This window comes from Ochotona curzoniae, unplaced genomic scaffold (assembly GCF_017591425.1).
Source record: "Ochotona curzoniae isolate NIBS_2020 unplaced genomic scaffold, NIBS_Ocur_1.0 contig_2318, whole genome shotgun sequence".
Taxonomy (NCBI): Eukaryota; Metazoa; Chordata; class Mammalia; order Lagomorpha; family Ochotonidae; genus Ochotona; species Ochotona curzoniae.
Window position 1 is genome coordinate 13641836 of NW_024465419.1, and position 23031 is coordinate 13664866.

Genomic DNA, 23031 nt, shown 5'->3' on the forward strand with positions numbered 1-23031 from the left:
GGCTATTGCACCAAGCCCCTGTAAGTGCATCTTTGGTGTATAAAATGTTGAAAGTCATGCATACATATGTCTACTTTAAGATAAATGATAGTATTTCACATCTTAAAATAACCTTTTAGTATCTGGAACACACTAGAGAGAAAAGCAAAAGGTATGAGAACTGGATTGTCTATCAATGCCTCACAATCCCCTTTTCTCTTCAAAGAATCTAAGGATTTCTTTGGGTTATCCACATTCCATAACAAATCTCCAACAAGGAGGTGTTACATTGTGGAGCTATGGCCTGAGGCCCAGAGTCTAGCATTGCATTCAGGAGAGCCAGTGGTCAATGGCCATGTGACCGGTGATCAGTGGTCAAACTCAGAGGTTAAAGGTGAGAGAGAGAGCGAAAGGCCAGAGAAGGGAAGGCCCAACAGCAAACACATCCACTGGAATGATGTGTGGTCCTGTTCCCAACCTCACTGTCCCAGCAGCTGCCTGCCCCAGCTCCCTCTGAGCAAGTCTAGGAGCATCCATTCCCCAAACTTTAGCCACAGGACTGAGAAAAGAGTTGGGACCTCACCCTGGGAGAGGGGCACAACCACCCTCTCAGCTGAGACTCCTTTATTCCCTGTGCTGAACCACCCCATGCCCCTGCCCACCCCACACATCTGCCCATCTCACACCCCTGCCCACCCTGCACCCGGTCCCACATACCTGCACACTCCTGCTCACCCCACACACCTGTCCATTCCTGCCAACCCTGCACCCCTGCCCGCCCCACACCCCTGCACCCCTGCTTACCCCACACCCCTGCCTACCCCGTACCCCTGCCCACACCACACCCATACCCATCCCACACTCCTGCTCATGCCACACACCTATCCATTCCTGCCAACCCTGCACCCCTGCCCACCCCACACCCCTGCCCACCCTGCACCCCTGCCCATCCCACACTCCTGCCCACCCCACACCCTGGCCCGCCCCTGCACCCCTGCCCATCCCACACTCCTGCCCACCCCACACCCTGCCCACCCCACACTCCGCCCACCCCACACCCCTGCCCGCCCTTGCACCCCTGCCTACTCCATGCACCTCTGCCCATCCCACACCCTTGCCCGCCCCTGCACCCCTGCCTCCTCCATGCACCCCTGCCTACCCCACACCCCTGCCCACCCCACACCCCTGCCTACCCCCTGCACCTGGCTAATTCCTATTTCCTTCTTTGTTTCTTACCAGAGAGTTTCCCTTCCTCGCAAAACTGAATGAGGAAGAGGCTGAAGTAGCCCAGGAGCTCCCGGCACAGCCCAATTTTGTGTGATACAACCTTTAACCAAAAACAAGCAAGGGGGAGAGGGGATAGTGTTAGGAGTGCATCATCATGGAGGATATGGCACTACACTGGAGCCTACAGAGGACACCTGGTACCATAAAAGAGGATGGAAGACAGAACAAATCAATCAACTTCCCAGCAAAGAGTTGTCAGCGTGTATTTGGGCAAACAGAGACTGTAAGTTGGAGTATGTCAGCCAATGGAATCTGGAGTGATTTCATTACAATTGGAGTGGCAAGATCCACAGCAATATAGAACTGTTGAACTATCAAAACCACTTGAGCAGGACCCTCAGTGTGTGTGCCACATTGGGGACCGTGGGATAGTGGAGAGACTGGGTGTGGCTTCTCCCTTTATCTCCGCACTTCCTCCAGATACAGGAAGGAAAAAACAGAAGGTCAAAACAATGGTTTCACCCATTTTCCTCCAGCTCTTGACTCTTTGCACCCTACTCAAATATGTAAAAATTATCAAAAATAGAGTTCACACAATTTTTAAAAAGGAGTGTGCATCGTGTATTCCAAGTGTGCCACAGAACTGGTGTTGCCCATACACATCCAGGTTTGTGGGTTACTGGACATTCAAAGAAATCATGCTGGGATCTAAAAACAGCATACACTCGTCTTAGAAAAGCTGAAACTATAAAGAAAAAGGGAACGAAGCCAGCCACTCCCTTAGGGACACAAACAGATCTCAGATGCAGCTGGTCACCCATCTCTGGTATAGACGCATCTCCCAGATATTTTGGATTTTTATCGTCTCCTGAGGGCAGCTGCCATTCCCCAGGAACAGGCATCCTCCTGTGACATCTGCCCCTGGTACTGCACACCAACACGCCTCCTTGTGGGCTGGATTGCCAGCTGCACAGAACAGGACCTCACCCACTGTCCAGCTGGCATATACACCAGTGCATGTGCTACCAGCTGCCCCCAACACCCACGTTTGCTTCTCTTTGAAGCTTCCTGTCACGGTCAAGTATAACTTACTGTGAAATCTGCAAGGTGGAAATCTAAGACTCAGAAAGCTCTCCACCTTCACAGCAACTGCTTGCATTTCCTTAACAGTGGTTCCTTTTTTACAGCTAGGTCATCATGCTGTCATATGCGCATTGCCCTTCCTTTAGTAAGACCTGCACACCACCCCAGGCTAACTCCATTGCCCCAGCCAGGTCACCCCACCAGAAGGCTGGCTTGACTGGGATTTCCTGCCACTCCCAGTCTCGCTCACCAACTCATCTCTGTAACACTCAGAGCTTGCTCTCATAGCACCAAGCTGTGTTGCTGCTCCCACCAGCGCTCCCACTCCCAAGGATGGATCAACATCAAGTGTGTACATAATGACTTGAGCTGGCAGAAAGTTCCAGAATCATCATTCCTGGGCAGGACCAAGACAGAAAAGAGATGTTTCCTTGCCAGGAAGGCATGAGTGGACCTTATTGTTGGGAACCAGGGGCCCCAACAAATATGGGGCTGAAGGCCTGGGGGCTCAGAGTTCACTGGAGACACTCTCATTCCTGGTTCAGAAGGGGTCAGACAGCTTAACAGCAGCACAACAACTTTCTGTCCTTTAAAGGGTTCACACTTTCTACTTTGTGGTTGCCCTTGTATGCTCTGTACAAGATTAGAACCAAAGTTCCCCAAGGCCTTGGGGAGCTCTTTGCAGCCCAGCAGGGTGGAAGGAAGAACATGCCAGGAGGACAGAGCCAGTAACAACCACATCTGAAGGAGGGAGATTTCTGCATGCTGTCCTTGCTGTCCCCAGGGAGCTGACCCTGCACCCAGAGCTAGACCTGAAGAGCACCGGCCACCTAGGCTTTTCCTGTGGAAGTGGAAGATTTTCAAGTTGTCCTGTCACCAACCACTTGGGTCTGGCCAGTGTCAGACTCAGCAAGGCTGCCCCCTATTTCCTGCTCTCAGCCTTGGGGTAACCCATAATAAAGCCCTTAACATATTTTCAGCCATGTCCCTGGCTTCATTCCTTCTGGGATGTACCAGCAACTTCAGCAGGGTCTTAAGTAATCTCTGAAAGCAGACGTTCAGAGGGAGGGAGGATCCCAGAAATCCCCAGCACTTCTTTAGATAAGTCACTGCAAAGTAGAATGACAGCTAGGAAGCTTCTAGAAGAAAGTCATGTCCTAGTTCCTGCTCTTCAACAGGAGCTATGCCTGAATTCAGTTCTGGAGCTGGAATTTCCAACCAAATTTACCTCTAGGACTCTTTCAGTCGTGTCTGATGTGAGGATTTCGACCTGTAACCTCCCTCCGGCAGGAAGAAATATGTCCAGGGATGTGGTCTGAGTAGCAATGTCGAATGTCTTCTGCAAGCAAAAGGGAAGAAAAAGGAATTTGCACGCTGTCTGTCAAAGCTGGCCCTGCAACAGCCAAGTGCATGATCAGCGGCTGCTCTCCCAGGGGGTTTCTGTGGGCATGTGGTTCCCCAGGACCACAACAGGTGAATGGGGCCGGAGAGGGGTGAGGATGAAAGCGGGACACAGCGCAGCAACACACGAAGACATAGTTGTTCCCAAATATACGACACAGCACTCATTTTGGAGTCAAAAGCTTGGGGCAACGTCACATGCCCCCTCAGCAGCCACGGAATGAGCTCTCCCAGTTCTGAATATTTCTAAGCGCACTGAGAAATCCTTATCTCAGATTCTTCCTCACACTGAATATTGTGTGGAGGAGCAAGGAGCAGGGCTGACGGATCATAGCATCCAGTTTTCCAATGCTTGGACACGAAATCGGTGGCTGACCATTCAGTTCCCTCAAGACACAGTAACTTAGAGTCAGTTCCAGAGCCTTCACGTTCAAGGGTGCCCTTCCAGAGGACTACCTGGCTGCAAATGATGTGCCTGGGCTCCCTACCCTTCTTTCCAATTGACCACAAATTCAAGGGTTCCTAGGACTTCCTAGTTAAAAATGACTTCACTGACTCAAGAAAACTCTTTACTGGCAATTACCGGTCATTATAATGGATACAACTCAGGAACAGAACAAGTACAAGACATTCACAGGCAGGGAACTTCTGTGCCCTCATTGAGGGATCCTCATCCCAGTACCTCGTTGTGTTCAGCAACCCAATAGCTCCCACTGGGTCCTGAGTCTCACAAAGGCCCCCTCTTACACCCACTCTTGGTGTATTTCCTTCCTCTATCTCTACAGCCGGCACCACTCCCCAAACAGCCTGCATGGACATTTATATGGCCCTCTCCTTGTTTCTATTCTCCCCACTACCCTTAAAGCACACAGCTGCCAAAGTGATATTCTTTTTTAATGCTTTTCAAAAATCCAAAAATCTTCCTGGCTTGCTTAAATCCTCTCAGTGTCCTTATGTGACTCCTGGGACACTCTTCTCCACTGGCCAGGAATAAGTCAGTTTGTAATGGCCCCTCACTTTCCTTTCCCCCTTTTCCCTAGCGTGTCCCACAGTTGCCTCAGCAGGCTGCCTGAGCTCTCGTGGTCTCAGGGACAAGCAGGGGAAGAGGAGGGGTAAAATGGACAGCAGCTCCAAAAGAATGTCAACACAGAGCATTGCATGGTTTTGGGGTACTGGGTGAGAAGAGGGTGCCAAGCAAACTCCTGAAACATCTCAGTTGAATGTATTTCTTTCCTGCGACTGCGCTCCTTTACAAATGAGAAAAGCTGACACTGAAGTAGCCAAGCTACATTTTACCCACTCTGTTTATTTGTTGAATGCCTTTGGCTTTCCACACTTGATTTATTTGGATGTCTGCTTAGACAGGAAGCTCAAGGAGTAGGAGACTATGAGTTTATTTTACATACTGTCCTGCACAATGATACATTTGAACAATCTTCATGCCATAGTTCCCTAAATAACTCAAGTGAGCATATTAAAAAAAGAAGAACAACAACTTAGGATAGTGGATCCTAAAATGAAGCATTTATGAATAGAGGCACTATTTATATTTATTAATATGGATCCCCTCCCTGTCTAGTCTGCATACTTGTCCTACTGACCTCTTAGAAAAGAACACTGAAGTCTCCAACATGGACCACATAGGTTTGGGTTAACACAACCTCGTCTCAGTGGAGGCCTAAGGGCCACTCGAGGCCTTGCCACTGGATAGGAGGAGACACGTTGCTTGACGACTGCCCTCACCCTCTCTCTTCTTCCTCTCTAGCACGTCTAACAGGTTGCCTCACCCACTGGCAATCAGATATCCATTTGGCGCCAACCTGCTCCACTTTCCCCAAGACTCCAACCACAACTGCCTCCTTCCTCATTCCCTGCAGCTAACCTCACCTTCAAGAAACCACAGAGAAAACATCCAGATGGGGACTTTCCTTCTATTGTGCCCTTGTAGCCTTGCCCAACGTTTTTCTGTCTTACCTTCAATGGAAGAGCTATCCCTTCTCCACCTGAACCCAGGTTCTGCCAGTCCTCCTTCCTCCAGGCCATGAACTCACTGATTCTCAAGTCTTCTCCTGCACCCTCCTGTCTCCCCCACCTTCCCACACCTCCTTTCTCCACTTCCTTCCCAGCAGCAGCAAATATATCCATCTCTCTCTCCTTCCAAGAAACAGGAAAACAGAAACTCAGAGTGGATTATCGCAAAGAAAATGAATCTGATCTGCCTGATCACTGGGGAAAGTTCTTGTTTTTGACGCGGCTACAGGTCTGGTGAGAGTTAGTGCTCAAGGGAGGTACAACTGAGCATGTATTCTTACTTTTACATAATGCTTGTGCTTTAAATTTATTTTATTTGAAAGAATTACAGAGAATTAGAAGAGACAAAGAGAGATCTTCCATCTATAGGCTCACTCCCCAAATGACCACAACAGCCAGGACTGGGTCAGACCAAACTCAGGAACCAGGAGCTTCTTCCAGGTTACCCATGCAGGGATATCATCCAGTGTTTTTCCAGATGTATTATTGGGGTGCTAGATGGGAAGTAGAGCCTCTGGGACTTAACCCAGCCCTCATATGGGATGAGGGTACTTCAGTACGTTGTTTTATCTGCTACATCACAATGCTGACCTCAGGATAATGCAATTTTAACTCTAGGAAGAACAAGAATTGTTCAAAACGTAAAGGTAATTATGGAGATAATTTGGATCTTTATAAAAAATATTTCTATATTTGCTGGGGTTGGGAGGTGGTGCAGCAAAGTGCTGCCATTCCCGTCCTGGGGATGTGGGTTTGGGGTGGGGGTAGGTTAAGGGTATAGCACTGGTGGGAATGTGGGGACCTGGGAACTCACCTCTAGGTAGGTGGAGTGAACCTGGGGGATTTCCCCATGTGCTTGGTCCTGGGTGAGGTGAGGAGAGAAGAGGGGAGAGCCCCAGGTCAGCATGCTGCCCTGGTGTGCTGGAGGACCAGACCTGGAGAACCTCAGTGGGTCTGGATCTTAGGTGTGTGGAGGGGTAAGAAACCAGGCCAGCCCAGGATTCTGGTAGGTAGGGAGAGTTTTGGATCAGCACACTACCCACCGGGTTTCTGAAGGCTGGGCTGAAGAACCCATGCACTTTTGGGCACAAGGATTGTGGATTGAATGGGGAAAGAAGCAAGGGGATCTGGGGAAGGGAGGACTGCCATGGGAGTACCTTGCAGGTAAAGAAAGACTCCTGAGGGACTCCCAACAACAAGGCCACTGTACTTGCAGGTAAACGAGGGGCCTGAGATCTAGCGTTTTGGAGAGGAGAGACAGGAAGACCTTTCTGGATCAGAACGATGGACCAGCCCATGTGGGAGACCTGAGCTGGGCTTGTAAGTATGGATCATTGCTGACCACCACACGCCAGCCCACACAAAAGTTAGAGCTAGGGGTTTGCCTGACATGGCAAATCCCAGGACCTGACAGTGGGTGTCAGAACAAGGGACAGGTTACGTTAGTCTGGGCCATGGCACAAACCAGCACACAAGAGAACCAGATCTGGGGGATAGATTCTGTGGGGGAAATGTGGACCTAACCCTGTGGAATCACAAGTTCCACTGGTTAGTTTAAGAGTTGAGGTGGTGATGGACCAAGCTGGGCATGAACATGGAACCTGCTACTCACAGGTACTGGGCTAGGAACAGGCTGGGTAGGCCCAGGCTGTAGTACCCACATGTGCACCCTAAAACAGGGTGTGGGATGAGCTGAACTGCAGCTCATACAAAGGTCATACAAAGGTCATACAAAGGTCAGGCAATGCTAGGTAAGGGCCTAGCACCTGCAGGCATGTGTGAGATCTGGGTCTGGGAATGGGCCTAATGGGGGAAACTGGGCAACCCCTTGGTGGATCACAGCTCCCTCTGGTGAACAGGTTTGGGCAGGTTTGGCAAGGTAGTTCCATCCACTGGCAAGTATATGGTTTGGTTTTGGAAGGGGGTGGATCAGGCAGGGCTGAGCAAGCCTTAGTTCAATGGTGAATGTAGAAACCAGGGTGGAGTGCAGGTCATAGCAGGCTAGGCTATCATACCTACTGGTTTAAATGAGGCAGTGATGAGAACAGAAACTGAGCAGGGCCAGGTTGTAGCATCCCTCAGTGAGAGTTGGGACTGAGGGGCAGGCTGTGTCAGGCCAGGCTGTAGCATCTGAAGGCAAAGGCCAAGACAGGTGAGGGGCTATGCCAAGCTGGTTACTGCAACCACTGGCATGCATAAGATTTGTAGCTGGGATCAGACCTGGTTGGGGAGCTAAGGGGACAGACTGGCTGAGTTGTGGTTCCCATTGGTGAGTAAGAGGGCCAGAGTGGGGGCTGTAGTCTGGTCTGCACATGGCTGCAGTGTCCCTCAGCATAGATGTGGACTGGGTCTGGGGTGCACCAGACAGGGCTAGACTAGCACCCATTGGTGCTTGTGAGAACCAGGGTGAGTATTGGACAGTCTTGGCTAGGTCTCTGCCTCTTCAGAGCCACATATAAGCTGTGTCTGTTTGTGGACCAGGCTTGGCTGGGCTGTAGCACCCAACAACAAGAACCAGAATGGGTGATGGCTGGTCAGGAAAGGCCATTGCTCCTGCTAGGACAGGAGGTGGACTTAGAGGGGCTGACTCATAGACCCACTGGTGGGTATGAGATCTGGCATTAGGAGAGATCCTGATGGAGAAGCTTAGAGAACTCCTCTTTCAGGATACAGTCCCTGCAAGTGAACACAAGAACCAAGACCAGGCCAGGTAATGGTACCCAGCAGAATATGTGTGGCTCAGGTCTAGGAGGAGCCAGGCTGGACCAGTTCATATCACTCACTGGCAAATCTGAGAACCAGAGTGAATGTGGGTCATGCCAGATTGGGCTGCAATACCATCCAGTCTATATTAGGGCTGGGATTGGGGATTGTCAGGGCTAGGCAAGGCTGTAGCTCCTACCAGCATGAGCTGAAATTAGGAGTAAGCTGAGTCCAGTCAGGCTACAGCACCCACTGGCAAATGCTGAGGTATGGTAGGCCATGCCAGATTGGGCCACAACATCCAACAACACACGTGAGACTTGTGGGGGGGTGGGGGAGAACCCAGTAGGGGTGCTGTTGAGGTCCCCTGTTGGGCTACTACTCCCACTAGTGAGCATGAAAGCTGGGATTGGGGCAGACCAGGCTGGGCAGGGCTATAACACCTGTTGGCCTGCATGTGAGCTGGATCAGGGAGAGCCAGGCTGGGTTGACTGTTCCTACTGGTGCATGCAAAAGCCAGAGAAGGTATGGGTGAGTTGGACTTTGCTGCAGCATTAGCTGGCAGATGCTGGCACGAGGGAAAAATTCTGTCAGGCTAAACAGCAGGACAACCTGAAGAGTGCAAGATCCAGGAGTGGATATGGGCCCATTAGGGAAACAATGGGTACCTCCATCTTGGGTTGCTACTCCCACTGATAAACATGAGAACCAGAACTATGGACAGGCATGGCTAGACAGATGGTAGCACCCATTAACACCATTGTGTACTGGATAGTGGGGCTGGTTAGGATGAACTAGGCTTCAAGGCCCATTGACATGTATGAGAGCTGAATGGGATGTGGAACAGACTGGACCAGTCTGCTATACATATTGGCAAGCATGGGAACAGGCGGGGGCAGGTCTGGTGGGGGTTATTGCGAGTCACTATGACTAGGCTACAACTCCCACTGGTTTGCATGAAGGCCGAGTGTGTGACAGGCAGGATCAGGGGGGCTCCAATACTCACTGGTTGTGTAAAAGACAGGGCTGGAGATAGGACTGACCCAGCAACTGCAACTATCTATGTATGCATAGGCTGATTTGGTAGGTTGACTGTGCTGGACCCCGTATTGGCAAGCACACACAAGAATCAGTTCTGGGATCACTTCAGATGGGGTTTCTTGGGGATTCCCCTGACACAACTGAACCACTGGACTCAGAACTCCAACTTTGGAGAGAACTGCAGGTTCCATGGTCTGATTGTGGAGTGCATGTTTCAGAGCTGAGCCTCTTCAATGGCTTAGATGGACAGCAGGAGGATAGGGCAGCATATTGGAGCCTGTAGAGGACACCTGGTACCATAACAGAAGATGGACCACCTCATATGTGTCCATGTTGAATCAAGTGATACATAAGTGCTTGGCAGGTTGGTGTTCATTCCAAAGATGGGGAATCCGAGCTGGAAAGCTGAGTCAATTGCCACAGGTCAAGTGTACAGAAAGGAGAGCAGCCAGAACATGAACCCAAGGCCATCCCCATCCCAAGCCTGAACTCTTGGTCACTAAGCCAGCTCCAGCACTGCTGATCCGAGTCCAGGGAAGGGCTTCCAAGTTCAGATGCAGACATGAAGGGCTGTGGTTTACACCTCACCATGACTTAGCACAGGGTGCAAGGGAGAAAGGGTCCAGAAATGCAAGACAAGATACACAAACCACAACAGACAAAAACAATCAATTTCCCCACCCCAGCCTCTCCCTGAAATTGTTTGTCAGCCCACCAACACACTTCTAGGTTCAATATAACCTGGAAGAACTGGCAAGAAAGCTATGGGAAAACCTTGGGTGAGAGGCAGAAAGAAACAAGATAATGCAAAAAGTCTACACCTGAAAACATGCCAGGAAGCTAAAAATGATGGATATGCAAATATCATGGTTTCTCTGAACAAAGATCTCGAAGAACAGATCAAAGCCTTAAGAGGGAGGTAAAATAACAAAAGGATATGAAACAGAGGTTGCAAAGTTCATGGGAAAAAATAGACATTACAAAAGTGATAGAAGTAGCGCTGTACAATGCAACAGGAGCATTTGGATAAAATCAGAAAAGCAAAGCCCTGAGAGAACTAACATCAGGTAAACACCTTTCAAATGACCAACAAACAATATTTACAGAACCCTAAAACATTAACACCCTGTGGATGATTGTTGTTAACAGGCAGTGTAAGGGGCCAGTGTAGTGGTGCAGCAACAGGCATCTTATATTGCAGGACCTGCTGGAGTCCAGGCTGCTCCACTTCCAATTCAGCTCTCTGCTAAGAGGTATGGGAAAGCAGTGGAAGATGGCCCAAGTGCTTGGGGCCCTGCACCTATAAGGGAGACCCAGAAAGAGTAACAGGCTCCTGGCTTTGCACTTGCTCAGTCCCAGCCATGGCAACCACTTAGAAAATGAATCAACATCTCTCTCTATCATGTCCTCTTGTTCTCTCTTTCAAAGAAATAAATCTGGAAAAAAAAAGAAGCATTGAAAGTAAAACCTATAATACACCCCAAAAAATGATGGGACTAAGATCAATTTAATTTTTTCGCCTACAGAATGTTTTCCAAACCAATATTCAAAACATATATGTTAACTTGTAAAATAAAACCCACGTGTTTAGATGCTTGTTTGAGCATGGGAGTGTGTAGAAAACCACACAGTGTTGTACTCAGGTGTCCTGAGTCAAGCTACGATGGGGAAGAAAACTCATTTTTCCATGTATAGCCATTCACACTGCTTGCCTTTGACTACCATCACCAGCAACCTCGACAACAAATTTTCCAAAGAAACAGTGAGAGTATTAAGCTCTTCAAGGAATGAACAGAAACATGTGTCACGAGAAAACCACACATAGAATTCAAAAAGCTTTGGGCTCAAATAAATTTAGCTTTTCAATTCCAGTTCCACAAACTTATTGATACAACTGCCTATTTTAAACCATCCAACAGTGAGAATGGGAAAACCACCACACAATAGAAGGTGCTAGAGCCAGCTCCTAGGTAGGGTGGGGTAGTAAGCATATCAGCACTTTGTACACCTGCCCCAGTGAAATGTGCTCTACAATTTGCACATCAGGGCAAGAGATCCAGCTCAACTGAATAGTATTATCGTACAACTTGAGTCCTCTCAGGGCCTTCGCTCAAACATGCAGGCCACAAAAAGATCTCCTTCTGTGCAGTTAGAAGGAATAATGCGCTAAACAAATGGACACAGCAAAGTTGCACACCATGGATGGCAAGTGACCATACCCTTCTCTGGGAACCAAGGAGAGGGAGTTGCCATGGGTTACCATGTAAGACACTGACTTTCCTCCCTGATTTTTTTTATAAGAAAGGCAGCAGCAGAAACCATGCAAGTCAAGGCTGACATGGCCTACAGGCTCCACGTCTTTACCCCGGAGCAATGGAAACCCTGGGAGGCTGACCCAGGGTCATAGACTTGCTTGCTGGTAAGAGTGGCTGCTCTCCTGCTGCACCCCAAAGCTGTCTGCCTGGGGTCAGTTTTGAGACATGGGATTCTGAGACTATAATAAAATACATCTAATTAACCAAATCAGTCCAGGGTTAATGACACACCTCATTATCCACTTAGATTGTAAATTTGCTGAAGAACAGAATAGGACCCACCCTCAAAACTACTAGAAGTGAATAACTTAACTGGAGTCCAGGCTTCCATGAGTCCAACCACGTGTGCATATGGTGAACATGGATGCAGGTTCTACACAGAGATAACGGCCCAAGAACAGAAGAGTAAGGGCCACCACTGTAACACTGTAGGTAAGGCCATGGCCTGCAGCACCAGCATCCAGTACAGGCACTAGTTCAAGCCCCAGCGGCCCCACTTCCTATCCAGCTCCCTGCTCACATACCTGAGAAAGCATCAGACAATGGGCCAAGTCCTTGGACCCTTGTACTCACATGGGAAACTCAGAAAAAGCTTCTGGCTCCTGGCTTCAGCCTGGCCCAGCTTGGCCATTGTGGCTATTTGGGGAATGAACCAACAAACAAAAGACATCTCTCTCTCTGTCTCCCTGGGCAATTTGCCTTTCATATAAATAAAATGAAATAAAAAGAAGTCTTTTAAAGAAAAAAAAAAGGAGGCGTCCTTTTGGGGGCTTATGGGAGGACTCTGGCGTCCAGCATGGGGCTGCGTCGCTCTCTGTGGCCCGCGATGGAGCCGCGCGGGCCGTGTGCTCTGGGCCGCGGACCGGGCGGAAGCCTTCCTCAGACGGGCATGGAGCGGGACAGGAAGTGCTGAGACGGGGCTGAGGTGGCGGCACGGGACAGGGAAGCGCCCGATCCTGGCCGGGCAGCCCGGGCGGCGGCCGAAGAGCACGAACCCGTTCACGCGCGCCCAGGAGGAGGACTGGCGGCGGCGGAACAAGACGGTGCTCACGTACGTGGCCGCGGCCGCCGTGGGCATGCTGGGGGCGTCTTACGCCGCGGTGCCCCTTTATCGGCTCTATTGCCAGACTACTGGGCTTGGAGGATCAGCAGTAGCAGGTCATGGATCAGACCAAATTGAAAACATGGTACCCGTTAAGGATCGGATCATCAAAGTTACCTTTAATGCAGATGTGCACGCCAGTCTGCAGTGGAACTTCAGACCTCAGCAGACGGAAATATATGTGGTGCCAGGAGAGACTGCATTAGCGTTTTATAAAGCAAAGAATCCTACTGACAAACCAGTGATTGGAATTTCTACATACAATGTTGTACCATTTGAAGCTGGGCAATATTTCAATAAAATACAGTGTTTCTGTTTTGAAGAACAAAGGCTTAATCCCCAAGAGGAAGTGGATATGCCAGTGTTTTTCTACATTGATCCTGAATTTGCTGAAGATCCAAGAATGGTGAATGTTGATCTTATCACTCTTTCCTATACTTTTTTTGAAGCAAAAGAAGGACACAAATTGCCCATCCCAGGGTATAATTGAAGTTGGCAACTGAGTCCTGCTCCAAAGTTGTGATTTTTTTGAAAAATCATGTATCCTGCCTTCTCACAGGAGAAACTCTCTCCAGTTCTCCAATAATGTGAAATACTGTTATACAAAAGGTTTATTTGTTCCCAGTGTACACCAATTGAAACGAAGAGAACAGGTTCAGCTTGCATCACAAGAAACCCACATACCTTTGTAATATGTATGACTTTTAACACCATATGTAAATTTGATAGTATTAAAAGCAGCTGCTTTTTTTTGCTTAAATATGTACACATATACTTGATGGTTGGTCCTAATTCAACAGTTGCCTTCCAGGTTATTACCTTTCATAATAGTAACAATGAACAGGAGAATTTCTCAGCAAAAAAATTATGTCCAAAATTATGTCCAAGACTGCCTACTTGGAGCTTTCGGTGACCACATCTCACAATTGGTTGCTACCATCTGTAAAATAATTGTCCACTATTTTCCTGTAGTGTGACCCATGATAAAAACCCAAAGTGGAAGAAGAGTTGGTAAGCCTCACATGCTTGGCCAAGGATTGCATTCTTATTTCAGATTTGATTTCATTTTTCCCTTAAGGTATAGCACTGTTTTACATTCAGAGTACTGAATCGGTGAACAACCCATGGTATTGAAACAAAATGTGTAAATGCATGTACTAGACTGCTAGTATTTACAATCATAGTTCCAGGTCTTTGAATGTTAAAATGTAAGGGTGCAATTGTGAAAACTTGCTGGCATCATAAGTTCTGCTAACAAAACTGTAAAAAAAAATGTAGTAAATTATTTTAATACTAAAAAAAAAAAAGAAAAAAAAAAGGACCAGCTTACCAGCTGTACCCATTTTAAAAAATCAGTGAAGACGTCACTTTTCAACACGTTCGGGTCTGCAGTTACTGAAAAACAGACAGTGATGTGGGTTAGCTGGGGCTGGGCTGAATCAGCCTATTATCTGTTCTGTCCACCAAAGTAGCCCCCCTCAATATACTGCTAGTGCATAGTTGTCCCCAAAAGTAATGGAGCTTAGATGTCCCCATTACAGGAAAACCCATAAGGCACGCCTCTCTCCAGGCGGCTTAACAACAGGAACCCCTCTTAACAAGCCAGGGTGACGGGGCCCTCAGAAATCTCACTTGGTCCCTGCACCCCCACACTGCTCCACATCCACCTTGCTGCCCTGAGTGATAATGAGCTTAATTAAAAAAAATAAAATAATCTCTTTTTTAGGTTTATTGAGTTTTTTGAGTCTTTTTAAGACTAGGAAGCAGAGAGAGAGAGAGAGAGAGAGAGAGATCTTCCTTCCACTGGTTCACTCCTTAAAAGTCTGCAGTGCCTGGAGCTGCCCCACGCCAAAGCCAGGAGGCCTGGATTGCGTTAGCCGGCAGCTGTATGTGAAGCAACACAGCTGGGACTCAACCTGAGTGCTCAGAGACAACATGTGGGCATTGCAAGCGACAGTTTAGCTCACTGTGTCCCTACAACTTAAATATAGATTCGAATCTAGACTCCAAACTTAGCAAGACAACTAACAATTTGAAAAACTTCAAATCATGCTGAGAATACCTCTTGAAATAATGAGAGCTCTCAAGAGGTTATCAAAAAGGCATTCTGAGATGGTCAGAGAGACTTAGAGTGGCTTACGCTTCCAAAGTCAGAGAAATATATGGCCCTTTCTTTTAAAATGCCAGAAAACCCAGCTGGCAATGTGGCACAGTATATTAACCTTCTTCCCGTGACGCCAGCATCCCATAGATCAGAGCGCTGGTGCAAATTTCCAATCCAGCTTCCTGCTGATGCACCTGACAAAGCAGAAAACAGTCCAAGTGCCTGGGCTGCCGCCATTCACATGGGAGACAGACTGGGGCTCCAGGCTCCTGGTTTGGGCACAGCGCAGCTCTGGATTCTTGCAGCCAGTGGGGAGCAAACCAGCAGACAAAAGATTACCCTCTTATTCTCTACTCCCTGTCCCCATGTGATGCTCTGCCTTTCAAATAAATGCATCTTAAACAGCAAAACATCAGCAGCCAGGGGCTGTGGCCAGAGCAGACAGAGCAGATGCCCAGTGAGAGCTCAGTTTCCAAAGTGCTGCTCTCCCAGGTTCCTCTGACCCACTCTCCCGTACACAGAGGGCGTCGCCTGGATCCTGCCCTGGATTGGAGCTGACTTGTCATCATTGTCAGATCCTTTTCTCTGGGCTGCTGCTTTCCTGAGATCATCCAAGGATGCCTATGAGCAGCAGTCACACCCAGAACGGACTGATCATGTATGGGAGCCTCTTTTCCCAAACAGTGCCACGTTTTCCCACACACGTTGCAGAATCTCTACATGTAACAGGCCAACTCTGTTTTCTGAAAGAGGCACAAAGTCCTTCCATTTTGCTTTATGCAATATTCATGTCATGTGTGATATTCATCTCTGTGGGTTGGGAGGGACAGCTCTGGAACAGGTGCCTGTAGACAGGGCTAGCACAGGGACGCAGTGGATTAACCCACCATCTGCAGCATCAGCATCCTGTATGAGCACAAGTTCAAGTCCCAGCTGCCCCACTTTCCATCCAGCTCCCTGGTAATGTGCCTGGGAAGGCAGAAGAAGATGGCCAAAGTGCTTGAGCTGCTGCACCCATATGGAAGACCCGGATGGAATTCCTGGCTCCTAGCTTTAGCCTGGTCCAGACCCAGCCATCAGGGGAGTAAACCAGCACATGAAAGATATCTCTCTCTCCCCAACTTGTCTGCAACGTTACCTTTCAGATAAATAAATACATTTTAAATAATGGTTTCTGGGCTTGCATTTTGAACTTCAAAAGGCTGATTCGATAAGTCTAAAAAGAGGCATAATCTCTACTTAAAGAGAACAAACGGGAAAACCTTGATCCAGAATTTTCACTCACAGAGTTAAAGACAAATACTCAAAAGGAACAACTCCTTGTCTTTTGCTGTGAAGGACATAAGTGTGATGGTTAATGATGTTTGAATAAGGTCTCCAGATAACGTCATTGTGACAATATTACTCTCCTGATTTTGACAGCTATGTTGTGGTTACCTAAGAGACTGTGCTTGATCTTAGAAAATACATGGAGAAAAAAAAAGAAAACAAAAGTTTAAAAAATATAAAATAAACAAAAAAATTAACAAATATATAAAAAACAAAAATAATAATAATAAAGAAAATACATGGAGAAATATTTAAGAGTTTAGTGGCTGGGTCTGGCATGGTAGCCTAGTGGCTAAAGTCCTCACCTTGCACATGCTGGGATTCTAGATGGGCGCTGGTTCTAATCCCAGCTGCTTCACTTCCCATCCCACTCCCTGCTTGTGGCCTGGGAAAGCAGCAGAGGATAGTCCAAAGGCTTAGGACTCTGCACCTGTGTGGGAGACCAGGAGAAGGCTCCTGACTCCTGGCTTCGGATTGGCTCAGCTCCAGCCATTGCGGCCACTTGGGGAGTGAACCAGAGAAAGGAAGACAGATCTTTCTATCTCTCCTTCTTTCTGTAAACATGTCTTTCAATAAAAATAAATATTTTTTAAAAAAAACATAGATATTTCTCTTTTTAAAAAAGTGTTTAGTGGCTGAGCTGTGTACAAGTACTTCAAAAATACTGTATATATATATATATATATATATATACCAGCACAATACATAGCCATGGGGAAAAGAATAATGAAGCAAATATAGAAAGTGAACATTTCAAAACAATGAGTTAGAGTATGCAGAAATTCCCTGCATACTCTGCATAAAACATCAGACGGAGGAAAGTGTCATAATTCCCTCTGATAAAGTACAAACCACGATCCGTACACACATGACTACGCACACAGGCAACATCTGGGGAATACTCAAGCCATTTGGAAACAAACAAAAAAGAAATCAGAATGCTATTCCCCATGACTGGGTGAGGAGGGAATAAGGTCTGGTCTGACCCCTAATAATTACAAAATTTCTTTCTGGAGACCAGTGACTGTGGCATAGTAGGTTAAGCAGCTACCTGTGACACTGGCATCTCAATAAGGGTACCTGTTTGAGTTCGAGCTGCTCCACTTTCAATTTAACTCCATTCTAACGGTCTAGGAAAGCAGCATTAGATGGTCCAAGTGCTAAGACTCCTGCACCCACATGGGAGACCTGGAAAAAGCTCCTGGTTCCTAGCTTTGGCCTAGCATAGACCCAGTCGTTACAGTCATTTAGGGAGTGAACCAGTGGGTGGAAGATCTCTGTTTCTCCCTTTCTCTCTCTTTCTCCTTATCTCCATAACTCTGCCTTTCAAATAAAATAAATATTTAAAATAAACATTTCTTTCTGGAGCAATGCTGTTGTTTGATTGAAAATTAGATTAAGGTGAGGCACACACAATTATATAAATATGTTCAGAGCTCTATGCCAGTATGCTTTCAATGGATGAGTTCTGTGGTGTGTAGCTTATCCATCAAATACATACCATTTTGCAAATACTGTTCCAGCTGGTTTCTCCTCTCATCGGCCATGGATACAGTCATGGCCAGGTAGTACTTGGGTGGAAACGGTGGCAGGCAGTTCCCAAAGACTCGCTTCAGCTGGAAGAACCAGAAAACACACAGATAACCGAGTTTCCAAGTCAAGGTGGATGGGATACCAATGTCCCTTCCTTCTTCCATGGCAAGTCACTGCCCAGCACTTCATTTGATATTTACCCTTCCTGGTAGACAAAAGGAGAAGAAGATAGTTTTATTTTCTGAGAGGGAAATGTATTCTAGCTTGTGTCTTAGAAGAACTATTAGACACATCACGGACAAACAGCTCCTAACCTAAGCTTGATTGAGTTAGGATGTACTTTTATTTTTCATATGTCTTATAAGACTGCTTACCATACAATACTTCTTTTTGCAATAATTCATTCCAAAAGAGTGCCTTTGCTCTATCAGTGATGATAATTATTAGCATTTTTATCCTTCCATCACACCTCCACCAAAGCTGAACTGGACAATACAGCAGTACTATGTGGCATGATAGGGAGCTACCACCTAGGACCCAGTGAGCACTGAAATGTGGCTCATGTTAGTTGAGATGTGCTCTCGGGGTAAAATTTATTCCAGACTTCAGAGTTATTTCAAAAATTTCAAAGAAAATAGCTACTGAGAACTTGTTGTCACTGGGCTCACATGTTGAAATGAAAATAGCTGTATGTACTAGATTAACTAAAATACTATATTAAAGTTAATCCTGTCCATTTATTTTACCCTTTTAGTGTGGCTACTAGAAAAGTCGAGATTATGTGTGTTGTACACATGGTATTTCTACTAAACAGTGCTGGTGGCAGAACCTCCATAAGGGGGACATATGATCCCAATACAAACCCACATGGGCCCTTTCTCCCATTCCTCCCTCATACATGCCTCAAGATCATACAGCTGACTCTTTCACTTGTTTGTTTTTATTCAAAATAGTTAACAGAGAGTGAGAGAGTGTGTGAAAGAGAGAGAGAGAGGGAGGAGAGAGAGAGATCTTCCATTCATTAGTTCACTCCATAGATGGCCTCAACAGCCAGGAATCGGCAAGGCTCAGTTGAAGAGCCAGGAGTGTCATCAGGTGTCCTATGTAAGTGGGAGGGTCCATGGGCTTGAATCAATGATGGCTGCTTTTATGGATGCTGAATATTGAATGCCTAGAACATAACTTTAAAATGAAGAATCAAAATGTGTCATTGCTCCAGCCCAGTCTGAAGGTGAAGCCACATCATTCTCTCTAGAACAAGAGAAGAACCCCCACACACCCCCAAATCCCAGTTGGGTTTCAACACAGTGCTATGGAACAGCGGGCTGAAATCTGACTATTGCCCTAGTCAGTTGCTTTCAGAAAAAGGAAAGCAGACTTGAGAGAAATGAAACTTCAAACAGATAAGAATCTTAACTCCAGGGCCTTTGGCACAAATACAATAATTACTGTCATTATTTACCTTACATGGGTTCTGACTTCAAAATTGGTGGGAAATCTATTTCTCTCCATGCCCACCACCATCACCCTGATACTAGGCGTTGCCATCTCTTTCCCAGATCATGGTAGCAGCCTTCCCACCAGTCTCTCGGCTCCTGCACTCAACCCTTTTTGGGCTATTCCTGATCCAGCATGCCAAGTGATAGCTAGGACACACGTCACATTATTCCACTACCCTACCCAGAATGGCCAGGGTTTCTCAACTCACTCAGGCAAAAGCCAGAGTGCTCACTGTGGCCGGAGCTGCACCATCCAACATGCTGGCCATCGGCCAGAGGAGCACCTTGAAACAACAAAAATAAACGTTTGAAATTCACTTCCTTGGCTGGCATAATTTTTCAAGTGTCCAGCAGACACAAGACATGTGGCAAGTTGCCACTGCATTGGACAGCGCATGGAAGGTTCCACTGAATCAATCTGTATATTGTTTGGTTGTTGTTTGATTTTTAGAGAGACTTTGAGGCCAATATTTATTTTTCTGATTTTGTTTGTTCAAAGACTTGATTTTTAAATGAGATCGGGCGTGTTCAGGGTGGTAAATATTTTATTTTTATTTGAGAGGCAGAGTTACAGAGAGACAGAGAGAAAGATTTTCCATCCATTGGTGCACTCCCCAAATAGTCACAATGGCTGGGGTGAAGATTATTGGAAGCTGAGAGCTAGGAGCTTCTTCTGGGTCTCCCACTTGGGTTCAGGGGCCCCAGGACTTGATTCATCCTCTGCTGCCTTCCCAGGCCATAAACAAAGAGCTGAATCAGAAATGAAGTAGCCCCCATATGGGATCTTGGTGCCACAGACAGAGACTTAGCCTACTTTACCATGGCAATGACCCCTATTTTTCCCATTTAAAGAAACCTTAAGTCAAATGTTCTAGAGGAAATGCAGCAGTTTTAACAGACAGTTTGGAAATTCCTTACAAAACTAAACATAGTCTTACTACATAATCCAGCAATCCTAGTTTGAAGTATTTACTCAACCAATCTGAGAGCCATGTCCACAGAATAACCTGCATCGAACGTTTACAGCAGTTTGATTCATTACTCTCAAAACCAGAAGCAATGAAATGTCCTTTGACGTGTGAATCAATAAATAAACTATGATATAGGCACACGATGAAACACGGGAATAAATGAGCTAGCGAACCACAAATAAACATAAATGAATCTTAAGTGCATAGTACTATGTGAAAGAAGCCAATTTGGAGAAAAAAAAAAGCAATATACTGTAATGATTTCAATCCTGTGACATTCTGGAAAAGGCAAGAGCAGAGCACCAGCAGAGAAATCAGCAGTCCCCCATGGCTTCAGGCAGAAAAGGGAGTCCTTAAGAAGCGAAACATACCGAATTGTTTTCAGCATTAAAACTACTCTGTATGATACAGAATTGCAGATACACGATAATGTGCATGTGTCGAAGCCCTTTGAACTTTACAAACTTAACAAATTAAGATTTTTAAAAAGTCATTTAGGAGGTTGGAGAACGACAGGAGGAAAGGCAGAATGGGACACTCCATATTACAAATGCAACCTTCTGTGGGTGGAAACATAGGCCATTCCCACCACTTCTCCCTGGACCCTCATCTCATTCCAACCACTCACTGACCCCACAGCTGCGTGAAACTAGCACAGAATACTGCCCTGCCGTAGCAGAGACTGTCCCTGGCCCATCATGCCAGGCAGAGCTGCTCCAACAGCCCGGATGGATGCCTCCTTCTCTCTGCTGATTCTATTAAACCAAAGCAGAGATGTATCTTCTTTGCCTGCAATTGTTTCTTGATTAACTGATTAAGTGATCTTTAAGAGATAGTTGTCTTCCTTGGCATGTGTTCAAACATGTCGAAGCCGCTCCCAGATGGGCTCCAATTCCCACAGCCTAGAGACAGCAGGGCTGCCTGTTACCTGCCTAAAGGAGAGCAGCGCCCAGAGCCGACCCCTCCTGTCCTACTGTGAGGCCCATGGCTAGGGGAAAAGTCAGCAATTGATACAGTGGCTGTGCCCTTCTTGGGGCACAAACTCTCCCAACTCAGAAAAGCTTACCGCTCCTTCTCTGATTCTGTTCTGGGGGAGGAAACAGACAGTGAACTGGACAGTTACATTTGCCCAAAATCAAGCACAGGCCCTGCCTGCTGAGCTCTGCTAACACGGAAGCCTTCTCAGGCACACAGCTCAGCTATGAAAGCTGGCAGCCCTCTCAAGCAATCAGAGCGGGAAACACAAGCCCTTTGCCCCATAACTGAGAGGTGCCGTGGAGTTTGTCTTTCTTGCTTGGCCAGACTTCGACAGAATCTCAGGGAGGGAGCTATTCTGCTACCCCCACATCCCTTCTCCATGGTGGCGGGGATGGGAGTGGTGGGGGAGAAGCAGGTTGTCTACCCTGGTTTACTGGTCACCAGCTTGCTCATTGCATGAGGGGCCAGGAAGCAGGGCTCTCGAAGCCTGGATGCAGAGAAGGTGGTTCTCATTTCAGAATAATCTCTGCTGCTGACTGCCCCAACACACAACTCTGGCCTTGAAAGAGAAGAGAGCCAGAGGAGTCAGAAATATGACCTCCTTTGGGGCTGGCGCAATGGCTCAATCTTCATCTTGCAAATGCTAGCATCCCATATGGGTGCCAGTTCATGTCCCAGCTGCTCCACTTCCCATCCAACTACCTGCTAATGCACCTGGGAAAGCAGTAAAGGAAGGCCAAAACACGTGGACCCCTGCACCAGCATGGAAGACCCAGATGACCCACTCCTAGCTCAGACTAACCCAGCTCCAGCTGTTGAGGCTATCTGAGGAGTGCATCAGCAGATCAAAGTAGACTTCCTACAGGAGGCAGATCTTGACAAAGGGCATATCCCTGGTGAGAGAACCAGAAACTAAGGGTATTCCCAGAGTGAACCAGACAGAGGCAATGAGTGTGCTAGCCTTGGTAGGACAGCAGAGGAAAGCGGATCAGGTTAGATCAGAGGAAGAGAGCAGCAGGCTGTCTGCTCAGCACCAGGCAGGAGGGAGTGCCAATGGGGCATGTAGACACTCGTGGAGCACCTCCTTCCTGTCAAAACCTTCATTGCCAGCTTTCCTGACATCCCCATTATCCCACTTGCCATTCACAGAAGGCGAGAGGCAAGCATCCTGTTCCTAGGGCCTCACATGGCATACACAACCAAGATACTGTTGGTGTGAGTGGATTCAATGTTTCTTTCACACATGTCTATGTATCCATTTAGGTGTGTGGGTGTAGAGAGGGACATAAATCAAACTCGTTTCACCAATCCAAAGGCACAAGAAGATGTTGGGCCAGTGAGCTGACAAGACAGAGGAAGGGGTAGCAGTCAGCAGCAGGTGGAGCTGCAGGAATGGGGCTGCCAGGCCCCAGGAGTCTTCCCCAGTTGGGGCTGGAGATTTTGACAGCTAAGAGCTTGGATTGTGGCTGGCCTCAAGATAACAGCTGCCTTGTTGCCAGGTCCCATCTTCCATGCATTAGCTTCTAGACACATCCCTCGACTGACCCACACATGGAGCTGCCTCACCTGAGCCAGACAGCCCTCCTTCATCTCAAAATGGAAATCTAAGTCTTAAAGACACAGTCTGGATGAGTGAAGATCAGTCTTAACACAGTAAACAGCATGTTATGGGAACTCATTAAAACAAAACCCTTAGTCAATGGGTCAATCAGTGAATTCAGACGGAAGGGCTTTC

The 23031-nt window shown here is 47.3% G+C and overlaps 2 protein-coding genes across 2 annotated transcripts in view; one reads left to right on the plus strand and one right to left on the minus strand.

Annotated features, from left to right (window-relative positions):
• Positions 1 to 23031, minus strand: part of SNX31 (sorting nexin 31) — a 61503-nt gene that overhangs the window by 35286 nt on the left and 3186 nt on the right. The window contains exons 3-6 of the mRNA XM_040972649.1: positions 17817 to 17931; positions 14213 to 14277; positions 3518 to 3628; positions 1216 to 1306 (exon numbers count right to left, since the gene is read on the minus strand). Coding sequence (XP_040828583.1) covers positions 1216 to 1306; positions 3518 to 3628; positions 14213 to 14277; positions 17817 to 17931 — 382 coding nt within the window. The remainder of the gene's footprint in view (positions 1 to 1215; positions 1307 to 3517; positions 3629 to 14212; positions 14278 to 17816; positions 17932 to 23031) is intronic.
• Positions 12554 to 13615, plus strand: LOC121151320 (cytochrome c oxidase assembly protein COX11, mitochondrial-like). Its single transcript, XM_040972650.1, has one exon. The coding sequence runs from the start codon at positions 12554 to 12556 to the stop codon at positions 13370 to 13372; it is 819 nt and encodes a 272-aa protein (XP_040828584.1). The 3' UTR covers positions 13373 to 13615.